Source organism: Chiloscyllium plagiosum, unplaced genomic scaffold (assembly GCF_037043375.1).
Source record: "Chiloscyllium plagiosum isolate Xiang-an unplaced genomic scaffold, Cpla_swu_hap1 HiC_scaffold_36, whole genome shotgun sequence".
NCBI classification, from domain to species: Eukaryota; Metazoa; Chordata; class Chondrichthyes; order Orectolobiformes; family Hemiscylliidae; genus Chiloscyllium; species Chiloscyllium plagiosum.
The window spans coordinates 21248337-21260812 of record NW_028270174.1 but is presented as its reverse complement, the minus strand read 5'-3'; the positions used below and the strand labels follow the sequence as shown (position 1 = coordinate 21260812).

At 37.9% G+C, this 12476-nt stretch overlaps 1 protein-coding gene across 3 annotated transcripts in view; it reads left to right on the top strand.

Annotated features, from left to right (window-relative positions):
• The window catches only part of LOC122539413 (uncharacterized), a 63877-nt gene extending 52075 nt beyond the window's left edge, over positions 1–11802 (top strand). For 2 of the 3 annotated variants that reach the window (XM_087980027.1, XM_087980026.1), the window contains exons 11-12: positions 1515–1644; positions 10285–10388. In XM_087980027.1, coding sequence (XP_087836153.1) covers positions 1515–1644; positions 10285–10316 — 162 coding nt within the window. In that variant the 3' untranslated portion in view covers positions 10317–10388. Of the gene's footprint in view, positions 1–1514; positions 1645–10284; positions 10389–11100 lie in introns of those variants that run through there. The other variant, XR_015753321.1, reaches the window with a different exon arrangement.
• The last annotated feature ends 674 nt before the right edge of the window (positions 11803–12476 follow it).

Below are 12476 nucleotides of genomic sequence, written 5' to 3'. Positions count from 1 at the left end.
ACTAAGATCAAACTAACCTACATTTACTATCATCCATGTGCCCATCCAAGAGTCACTTAAACTATCCGCTGGCAATGCATTCCATGCATCCACCACTCTGTGTAAAGAACCTACCTCTGACACCCCCACTAAGCATTCCTCCAATCAGCTTAAAATCATGCTGTCTCATGATAGCCATTTCCACCCTGGGAAAAAATTTCTGGCTATTCACTGAGTCTCATCATCTTGTACACCTCTATCAAGTCACCTCTCATCCTCCTTCACTCCAATGAGAAAAGCCCTAGCTCCCTCAACCTTTCTTCATAAGACATGACCTCCAGTCCAGGCAGCATCGTGGTAAATCACATCTGCACCCTCTCAAAGTTTCCACGTCCTTCCTATAATGAGGCAACCAGAACTGAACACAGTATTCCAAGTGTGGTCTAACCAGGGCTCTATGGAGCTGCAGTGTAACCTCGCAGCTCTTAAACTCAATACCTCTGCTACTGAAAGCTAACACACCATATGCAGCCTTATAACAACCCTGTCAACTTGGGGAGCAACTTTGGGCGATCTATGAACGTTAATGCCAAGATCCCTCTGTTCCTGCACGCTGCTAAGAATCTTGCCTTTAACCCTGTAATCTGCATTCAAATCCGACCTTCCAAAATGAATCACTTTACACTTGTCCAGGTTGAACTCCATTTGACACTTCTCAGCCTAGCTCTGCATCCTGTCAATGTCCCATTGCAACCTCCACCAGCCCTCCACGCTATCCACACTATCACCAACCTTTGTGATAGGCAAACTTACTAATCCACCCCTCCACTTCCTCATCCAAGTCATTTATAAAAATCGCAAAGAGCAGCGGTCCCAGAACAGATCCCGGCGGAACACCACTGGAACTGACTTCCAGGCTGAATACTTTCCATCAATTGCCACCCTCTGTCTTCTATGGGCCAGCCAATTCTGTATCCAGACAGCCAAATTTCTTTGTATTCCATGCCTCCTTAGTTTGAGTCTACTATGGGAAACATTATCCACGCCTTGCTAAAATCCGTGTACACTACATCCGCTGCTCTACCTGTGTCTCAGAATCCTCTCCAATAATTTGTCCACCACTGACATAAGACTGACTGGCCTATAATTCGCAGAGTTGTGCCTATTCCCTTTCTTGAACAATGGAATAACATTTGCCACCATCCAATCATCCCCCCCCCCTGTACTTTGGTGAGAAGGCAATAAGCAGCCAATAGTTTTAAGTTGACTTTTTTCGATCTCGATAATGTTTGAAGGGATTAAATATTTGCAGCGTTAAACTTAATTCTGCTTGAGTAATGTTCTTTGTCATTGCATATGGTATCTTTCTACGTAAAATATAGGTGTTACCAAAAATCTAAATTGCATCACATGCATTAAAACTATTTAACTTAAGTTTATTTATATCAATATTTAGATTGGACTTTATGATCTACAGCTGTTCCATGATTTTTCAAAACCAACAATTTTAAAAATGCATTTATTTCCTATTTCAGAATCAAAAGGTAAAGTTGGAAACTGATCTTGCAAACCTGAAAGCCTATGGAGCATCATTGGACGCACAACTGGACAGTTTAAAAATGGTTCCAATGCTCTTTCAATTCCACATTCAAATAATGGATAATGGTAAGTTATAAGTAGTGCTGACAAAGTTGACATTTATGTCCATCCCTACGTGCACTGGGAAATTTGGGCCACCATCATGACTGAAATTGTGCTGCTCTGGGATCAAACTCGCATAGACCAGATAAGCAAGGAGGTTTCTTTTCCTGAAGGACCATATTACACCCTTTGGATTTTTATAGCAATCCAACAGCTTCATAGTCTCCTTCTTCAATGATATCAGCTCTTTTTTTTTTTAGTTCTAACCTGAATTCAAATTTACCAACTGCTATTTGTTCAACCATAGTTTCATGAAAATTGCTAATGCAATGTTTAAACATCTATATGGTGAAATATATCTGCAAAGTATGTTGCTTAATGATTCTTTAATTCCCTCCAGCCTAACAGCCCACTGAAATCTCTGCACTCCAAGTTCTAACATCTGTACTTCGAGTTTTCATTGTTGGCATGAAGTCAGCTGTCTAAGCTCTGAGATCTCTAAACCCCTCTGTCTACCGTATCATCCTTTTAGGGCATTCCTTAAAACCTATCTGTGACAAAAGGTTTGGTCACTTGTCTCATTTTCTTGTGGCTCTATCAAATTTTGATTGCAGTTCTGTGAAGCACTTTAGGACTTTATATATGCTAGGTTAGACAGCAATTATGTCAGTAGCAGCATAAACTCCAACTGGAAAAAATGTTCACTATCCTTAGTGAATTTTAATCCATTGATCATAGTCATTTCATTTTAGTTTGTATGAGCCACAAAACACACGCAGATATTATTCTCATTTGTTAAAACTGCTTCCTATTCCAGAATCATCCTTGAATGGAGAGTCATCTCCTAACTTCCTTTCTCTATTGTAAACTATCACCGTAACCACTCCACACTTACCTCCACCTTTTACCTTTTACAGCAAGTGTGAGGAGTTCATCGATTTCTTTGTCATAAAGTTTGAGACCATCCAATCAGCTATCTAACCCTGTTCCCACCAAGTGAAATTTCCTTGCAAGTTCCTAACCATTGTGTCCTTCTCTAGTTTTTCATTCTCTTTCTAAACTCATCTTGCCTCCATTTCCATTAAACTACTGACTACTATCTAATTTCCCTACATGCCTCCCATGTCAAGTGACAGTGTTAACAGCTCTCCTCAGGTTCTATCCCTCTGACCTTTTTATCATTCGTCATCACCCCTTTCCTCAAAAAAAGGCCCTTGACTGCTTTGTCTCTAATATTCATTTTTCATCTTTTGTTTCTTTTCTAATAATCTTGGAACATTTTGTTGCTACCGAAATTCTGTGACCATCTTTCCTTCAACTCCCATATTTGAATCAGTGATCAGGCTTCCATCCCTGGATAGTGCTGAAATAGCTTTTACCATAGTAACAAATGATACCCTATGTGACTGACAAAAGAGAAACTATCCTTTCTCATCCTTCTCTACCTGTCTACATCATTTTGGAATTGTGATCACATCCACTTGGGTGAGACTGCATTCGCCTGTTTTCATTCATGATTTATTTCCCATTCTTCATTCCAAAGCTATTACCTTTGGTGTCCCCAAGGATCTACCCTTTTGCTCTTGCTACTTCCTACAAGTTGCCTATCACTGCCATCATCCAAAAATACTTGCTGTCTGTACTGGTGAGTTCTGTCATGATCATCAATCTCTGAATTGTGGACTGCTTAATTGATTAACTTCCATAGAATTGTAGAATTTTACAGAAGTAAACGATCAGATCCCTGTTGTGTGCCAGCTCCTGATAGAGCTACCCAGCCAGAGTCATTTTCCAGTCTTACCTGAAACCCTATTAAGTTCATCACTTCCAAATGTATATCCAGCTCTCTCTTGAAATCTCATCTGGAACCTGATTCCTCCACTCTCCCAGATAATGCATTCCAAATCCTGACAACTGAGTAAAGAAGTTTGTCCTTGTCTCGCTCCAAGCTCTCTCGCTGTCAGTTTTGAAACTGTGACACACAGTTACTGACCTGCCAGCTCATGGAAACAGAATATTCTTCTTTATGCTGTCGTAATTTTGAACACCTCTTAATCTCCACTGCTGCAAGGAGAATAAGCCCAATTTCTTTAATCTTTGCTTGTATCTTAAATCTCTCATTCCTGGTATCATTCGAATAAATCTCCTTTGCACTCTCTCAAAGGAGAGAGTCCCAAAACTGAACGCAATACTCTAAATGTGGTTTGACCAATGATTTTTTGCGGTTTAGCACCACTCTCTCGCTTTTCTACTTTGTATCGCTATTTATAAACCCAAGGATACTATAAGCTGTCTTTGTACCCCTTTCAACTTTCCTAGCCGCCTTCAATGAATAATGCATGTGAAACTTGAGGTCCTTCTGCTACTGTTCTCCTCCTCAAAACTGTACCATTGTTGTCTGTCTCTCTCTTTCTTCCAGCTGTTATGAACCAGACCAAACCCCTTCAAAACTCTCAACGAGATAACTAGACTCTAACTTTTACCTTCTTTAAAGACAGGTGTAAATTGCTGTGATCTAGATATAGTTTGATTGTTCACGCCACTCAGCCTTAAGCAAAATACATTTTTCGCTAGGTGTAAGAATAAATACAAACAAAAAAAATAATTTATGTAACTTTTAATTCTATTGGAAAACTGACTGAATAATAGATTATTTATCTACTACACAGCAACTGGTCAAAAATAGTACAATCCCGTAAACAACCTTGGTAAAGGCAAATTCAGTAAAATAGATTCTCTAACATGCAATGTTTCACTAGTCTAGTAGAAAAGAACACAAGAAGAAAATTTGGGCAGAGAGAGAGAACTGCAGCATTTCGCTGTCGTCAACAGTGATATATAACAGCTTCCACAGCTAACTTCAAACCCAACAACTGAAAGCTAAATAAATCCTGGATCTGTGGGAGCCTGACTGCACCCATTCATGCTGCTTCTATTGTTTTAACTTTTAAAAGAAACAACAGGGCACCTCAAGCTGTTTACTTTATTGGTTTGGAAGAGAACTCCCTATTTGTGTCTCAAAACTTCTCTTCAAATGAAACCTGTATAAAATACACCTCTTAAAGCTATAGTATCATCATGCATCAAAATGTATTACTTCACATTTCTCTGCATTGAATTTTGTCTGTTCATTTGGTCTATTTGTCAATGTCCCTCTGAAGTCGCTCAGTGTCATCCTCACAATTTACTCTTCTCCCTAGCTTAGTATCAGTTGTAAATTTAGAGGCTTTTTTTTCCCTCAACATCCATCTCCCAATTACTTAAACCTGAAAAAGCAAACGTCTCAACACTGACCCCTGGGGATCACCACTTTCACCTCATCTGCAGTCTGGGAAATAGCTGTTTCCTATCTTGTAGCCAGCTTCAAATCCATTCTGTCAAGGATCCATCAATCCCAACCATTTCTAATTTGCTAACCAACCTGTCATTTGGCACTATATCAAATGTTTTTTGGAAAAAAAACATCCACAGCATTCCCCTCATTCACTGCTTGTGTCGCCTCATTGAAGAACTCAATTGAATTTTTCAGAATGATCTGCTCTAGACAAAGACATATTAACTGTCTAGTATTAACTTAGTTTTCTCTAATTCCTTCTATGTCATGGTTTTCCCACTATTTGATGTCAGACTGCAAGCTAGTCACATACCCATAAGAAATAAATACAGAGGATATCCAAAGCCAGAGTAGATTCCTGGGTCATCCTTTGCCCCTTCCTTCAAGGACAGTGTCACATTTGCAATTCAGTCTACTGGGACACATCCTGTGTTCATAGAGGCCTGGAAAATTTCTGTCAACAGTTGAACAATTTGCTCCCTTACCCCCCTCAGCAATCTAAGATGCATCTCTTCTGAATCTTTTCTACTTGAAGTGTTGCCAGCCTTTTTAGCAACTCTTCTTTATCTTTCACTATACTGCTCGGTTGCTCTGTACCCACATTTTCAACAAGGTCATTGTCACCATTTTTCCGCCACCATTTTGAGCAGTCTGTTCAAAGCTAACAAAGTATACAGCTTATAAGGCCTTAATGTTTTTAAAAGTTGGAACAATAGAAGCAGCCTGAATGGGTGGGGAAAGCTCCCAAAGTACCAGATTTTTAGTTTTACCTATCAGCAGTTGCTAGATTCTTGAAGCTGGATGTAGATGTTCTTATTCCCCTCTCTGTTTCAACTAAAAACTTGGTTTCTCTTCCTGCTTCTCGAATGGCATGTGAGACAACTTATTTTATTGAACTTGCCCTTGCCAAGGGTTATGGGATGTTAATATACATTATTTTGTTAAGCATTTCAATTGAGTTAAGCCAATTCTTTTCTTATAATTTTATTTTAATCTGCATTTTAGCTGTAGTGTAAAAGTAGTATAGTTTGCTTAAAGTTGAGTAGTTTGACCAATCAAATTGCATCTGACTACAATGCCTTACAATTATTTTAAAATAAGAAAAGGTTAGGATCTGGGCTATTTTCTTAATATATTTTGAGGGGGTTTGGTCTGGTCCATAACAGTACCTAGCTTGCACTGTCTTCATTTCTCTTTTGAAATTCTCTCATTTTTCATGCACTGTTTCAGTACTAGATGGACATAACTTCCCTTCCAATTAAATATTAGAAAGACTGAAACCAATGTTTCATTTTTTCAGCGGTTCCTGCCACAAATGCTCCTTCCTTCGCACTGAATCATTCTTTACCCCCTCAATTGTTTGAGGCCAGACCAGAGTGTTCACTACTTTGGGAACATATTTGACATTGAGATGAGCTTTCTTTCACCATGTCCGTGCTGTCATTAAGGCTGTCTATTTCACACTGTTAAAACATTGCCTGGCGGGGCCCTTGGCATCCCCTGCCTGTTGCTGAAACCCTCAAGCATAGTTTTTTTAATTCTCAGAGGTAACTTTCTATTGAACTCGAGTCAACCTTCCATCATCTACCTTTCACAAATCCGAGGACGTCAAAATTCCTGTTGGCTGTGTTCGAACTTGCAGCAAATCCATTTTTCTGTCCTATACTTGCTGACCTACATTGGGTCCTAGTTGAACAATGTATTGATCTCATCAATTCAAATAATTGTTTTAAAATCCTTCCAAGTCTTGGCTCCTTCTTACCTCTAATCTCTTGTAGTGTGCAATCATCAAGATATCTATTTTATCTAATTCTGGCCTCTTGAGCATCACAAATTTAATCACTCGATCATTGGTTGGCAATGCCTCCAACTGTCTAATCCCTTGGCACTGGAATTCCCTTTCCAAGCCTTTCCATCTAATTACGTGCTTCTTCCTTAAAGGTGCTCCATTAAAATGTATCTCTGTCATTCAAGCTTTTGGTGATCTGTTCTGGTATATCCTTATACATCCCGATGTCTAATTTTGTTTTTTAACACCTCTGGGATGTTTGAAGACACTTAAAATATAAATTGTTATTGGGGCAGGCATTGCCAGGTATATCTAGCACATGTTCTCCTAAAATAATATTTCAGCAATTTTTTTCCAGGCTATTGGCAATATGTTCTGAAAATTAGGGGAAATCTAACTTTTTTTTTATAACTTAGCTAGCTTGCATACTGCAGAAACAGTTCGTATCTCTGGATACACTCTGGATAAAGGTGAATAAGTAAAAGGATATAATGATTAACTCAATGTTACTGATTATGTTTGCAGTATGCACAGAAAAAGGAGGTTGCCATTTGATACCAATTTGTGAGAAATCAGCATAAAATTAGGCTACCTCCTTATAAAGGTCTTACAAAATTGGTGGGAAACTTATGAAGATGACAAAGCTACAGAGGGATGCAGATGGGTTAAGCAGCGAGTAAAGATCTGGCAAATGGAGTAAAATGTGGGGAAATGTGCAGTTGTCCATTTTGAGAAGAAGCGTATTGTCTCGTGAAGATTACAGAGCTCTGAGGTGAGAACATTCTAGATGCTGTATCGATGTCATCCAAGTCGAGCAACTAGTTAGGAAAGCAACTGGAATGTTATTTACAGTGAGAGGGATTGACTACAAAGTAGGGAGGCTATGGTTCAGTTATACAGGGCATTTGTGAGATCACAGCTGGGATACTGTATATAGTATTGGTCACTGAATTTAAGAAAGAAAGTAAATGCATTGAAAGTAGCTCAGAAAATTTCCTAGACTTGGACTTGAAATTCATAGGTTGTCTGATGCGAAATTGTTAAACAGGCTAGGCTTCTATCGGCTGGAGTTTAGAAAGGTAAGAGATGACTTGATTGAAAACATAAGATCCTGAAGAGTCTTGACAGAACATTAAGGAATATGGAGTTGATAATTGGGAATAATGAGTTCAAGTTAGTCAGATCAGCCATGATCTTATTAAATGGCAGAGCAAGCTTGAGGAGCCAAACAGTCTACTTTGTTTCTGACTTGTGGTACTACCAGTCTAAATTCAGATTGCACATCTTGCTATTTCACTTTAACATTATAGTTAGTCTTGATATCAAGCCCAGTACAGTTGGCAAGATACAAAAGACTTTTATGGGGAGTAGAGAAAACAAAACTCCTCTTTTCCTGAAGGTGGGGGAGTTCAAAACTAGGGGCATATTTTTAAGGTGAGAGGAGAAAGATTTTAAAAAGAACATGAGGAGCAACTTTTTTTTAAAACAGTGATTAGTATGTGGAATAAACTGCCAGAGGAAGTGGTGGATGCAGGTACAGTTACAATGTTTAAAAGACATTTGGATAAGTACTTGAATTAGAAGGTTTGGGGGGATATGGGCCAAACGCAGGCAGATGGACCTAGCTTAGTTTGGGAAGATGTTTTGTCATGGACTGATTGGACCGAATGGTCCATTTCCATCCTCTGACTGTATACATATTAACCAAAAACGCCCTCTCCCTGCCAATGTTAAGTGGGTAATGTAACAGGTATATTAGAGTTAAACCAAATTTTGACACAAGGATAAAGCATAGTTGTACTCTCATTATGTGCTCCTTTATGTATAGTCAATGCTTAATATTGGTCTTAGCAGAACGTGAAAGCAGATGTAATCATTTTATGAATGTAGGGAAAGGAGAGTGGTGAATGAGTAGATCTAGTTGCTCATATATGCTGACATTGGTTTCTTATACTAAGCAAGTTTCTTTTGTCGTTGTGCCCCCTTCACCATATGTTAGTTGGTGTGTTATGTTGGAGAGAGCAGAGATAAATCCATGCAGCATAGCGGGACTAATTCTCCAAAACTCTGCGGGCTTCCCACATTACTAACCAGACTGGTAGAGACTCAAAGCTTGCCTTCACCTACAGGAAAAGAATGCTTTTTTTTTGTTGTCTGCAATCTATTCGAAGTAGTTGGGAACCTTGGCTCATTTCTTGACATTCCACTTTGAGATTCCTCTCAGTTTAGGTTTTTTGCTAATTGTATTTAATCTTTGTTTTTCCTGTACAAATTAATAAGCTCCACAAAATTGACCATTGGAAATAATGAGGAGAAAGTGAGGGCTGCAGATGCTGGAGATCAGAGCTGAAAATGTGTTGCTGGTGCGCTTTTCCAGCAACACTTTTTCCCTGGATGCTGCCTGACCTGCTGCGCTTTTCCAGCAACACATTTTCCCTGGATGCTGCCTGACCTGCGCTTTTCCAGCAACACATTTTCCCTGGATGCTGCCTGACCTGCTGCGCTTTTCCAGCAACACATTTTCCCTGGATGCTGCCTGACCTGCTGCGCTTTTCCAGCAACACATTTTCAGCATTGTAAATAATGTTTTTACCTGTTTTCTCAGTTATCATATCGTTTAAGTTCAATGAAGTTGAATGTTGTTAAAGAACACAAGTTTAACTACTGCCAGTTGTTTAGGTGGCATGATTTATGAAAATGCTGTATGTTCCTGTTTCAATATTAATGGTTTATTTGTCAGAATTTGCTAAAATATTATGTCAAATTTAAGTATCCATCTGCCTTTCTCCAATTCTACTGCCTTAGAGATGCTCAGGTATATGGGAATTTTAATTCTACTGTAAGTAAAGCCTAAATAGTAAACTGCATCTGGTTTCTTAGCCTTTAATCTTGAACTTGTCCCTCCACGATTGCTCTTCAGGTGAATTAGCTGATCCAAACAACATTTCGGGTCCCAGATTGAATTTGTAGCCAATGACGAGTTAGCTGGCTTCAACTGAGGTGGCACAAGCACTACAATTGTCTATAGGATCTGGGTTAAGAAGGGGGAAGATGAACCAGAGTTTCCGCTCCCTATTGTTTTCTTGTAATTCCTGCTGGAACCATGTTAAACTGACTTTGAACAAGATTTCTTTGACGGTAGGCGTGATTTCATCTGTGCAGTTGGTAGTTTGTGGCTCTCAGCAAGACCAATCTTTGATAAGCTATGTAAAGCAGCCATTTATAGGTGTGAATCTGTACAAACCATGTTTAGTCTGATTGGACTAAACTTTTACATGTAGCCTTGGTTATGACGTTGAATCTGTAGTTTGCAACATGAGATAATACTTGAATACTTCTCTGTGCTCCTCCAAGTGTAACACAGCATCCTTCTATCTGCAATTTACTGGTAGTGTTTCTGCTCATCTTTTGAATAGAAGTTGAAATGCAATAGAAATGCAATGCCATACATTTGAGCAGCCCAAATTCATTTTAAATATGTATAAGTTACTGGTAAGTTTGATTTTAATTTGTAACAAGCTACTTATGTATGATCTCACAGAAAGCATCCAAATTGCAACAACCTTTTGTTAAAAGTACAGTGTATGAAGAATAAAGATATGTTAACTGATGAAGAATGGAAACGATTTTGAAGCAGCGGCTCAGGTCAGATGTGAATACTGAATTTCAGTGGGTTTCTATCTGTTTAAAGAGATTTTCTGTTGAAGTTGACTTTTATGAATTAGATTTGTCAGTGTTTTATTTTAATGCAACAATTTTTGCAGATCTATATGTTTTCACAGTATGCTGTATTTTGTTATAAAAGCACGTAGCGAATACATTTTACCAATATATTACAAACTATGTTGATCATGTGGCACAGTTAAATGTTGAATGCTCATTAGTAAGAATTGCCAATCTGGGATCAGCACATGATGATTATTATTGGCTAAACTGTGGTCAATTTAACTAGGAGAAAGTGAGGACTGCAGATGCTGGAGATCAGAGCTGAAAAATGTGTTGCTGGAAAAGCACAGCAGGTCGGGCAGCATCCAAGGAGCAGGAGAATCGACGTTTCGGGCTTATGCCCGAAATGTCAATTCTCCTGCTCTTTGGATGCTGCCTGCCCTGCTGCGCTTTTCCAGCAACACATTTTTCAGCTGTGGTCAATTTAAACACTATAAGGGGCAATTTATTGAAATGCTTAAGTCCATTCGTGGAAGATGTTTACCACTGTCATGTAAAACTTAAGCACAGTAAATGTAAATGCTTGCCAACCCCACCAACCTGGCAACACTCTTCCTATTGAACACAACACTACAATTTCATGGTTTAAACTGTTTTTTATGTACTAATTGACACAGCATTTCTTTTACAGAAAAATGATAGAATGAAATATCTTTTACAACACGTGAGTGAAAGTAGTCTTCATTTGTGGTTTTTCTACAAATTTGTGAATGTTTTTTCATTTAAATTATTAGTAATTATGTACAGTATAATACATGTACAATAATTATGTACATTAGTGGAAAACTACTTTGCCTCGTTTTTGAAATTGTAGAAATGTGATTTTTTTTTTGTAATACTTGTTATTTGCAGCCAGCTATTCAAAATGTTAATTTTTTGTACACAATGTACATGTGTATCATACATGCTTTTTAATGTAAATTGGCTACTAATTTTTGAAGCATATATTATGCTGACTTGCAAGATTACTTCCAGTTGGTAATGCACATTATATTGAACATAATTGTTCTTGGTGCAAACACAGAAGGCGAGATTGCCAGTAAATAGCCATTGTCTAATACATCGGTTAGTTGGTGCTATGTTAGTGAGACTAATGAATTGCACTTTCATATATGGGTCATATTGTAGAATGTGTATTTTTAAATAATGCTTAAGAAAACTATTAATCTGTTTTATAGATCTAAAGAAATATGTTTTGCCATTTTAAATGTTTACTAAATCATTGAGAACACTGTTTTCTATATAGTATTGCTACATTGGGACAAAAAAGCACTGTATATTTATTTTTATTGTGGAAATACTGTCAAATCCAATAAAAATGTTTTTAAAGGTGGTATTTGCTGTTTTTATGGAAAACTAAATTGCAAATTTACATTTTATGGTGCAACTTTACATATCCTAGCACCATGCAGCAACGGCTGGTAACAATGGCAAGAATTATTGACGCCAAATAGGAAGAAAAACATCTACGCCATTGATAATTGGCCAGGAAAGAATATAGTTTTGGGGGGGTGGATTAACATGAAAGGATTTGATTTGTACCTATTGTCAAAGGATAAAGCATAGAAGATTGTGATAGACTTTTTGTTTTATTCAATTTTCAATATTTTTTTAATCAAATTTTGCTAATCAAACCTGAACTATTGCATTGCTGGAAAAAGTAGGAAAGTTCCATTTTGGCCACTAGTACAGAAAAATAAATCTTGTATTGCTGTATGGCAACTTTGTCTTTTCTCCAAAAGGTCTCAGCAATGTAATCTTTGCATTTCCTTTTCCAGCTAACTTTGTAGCCTTTGTCTTCATTATGCAAACCAAATCATGCTTGTTTTAACATTGTCAATGAAATGCCAATTTGCACTGAATCATGGACAGGTTAACAAACTAGTTACAAACATTAACTAGCTAATCATATAATGGCAGCTAATGAATATGTATTATAAAATAGTCAAAAGGTGTACTATCTAAATGTATGCACACACTTTACATGTCCTAGCACCATGCAACAAC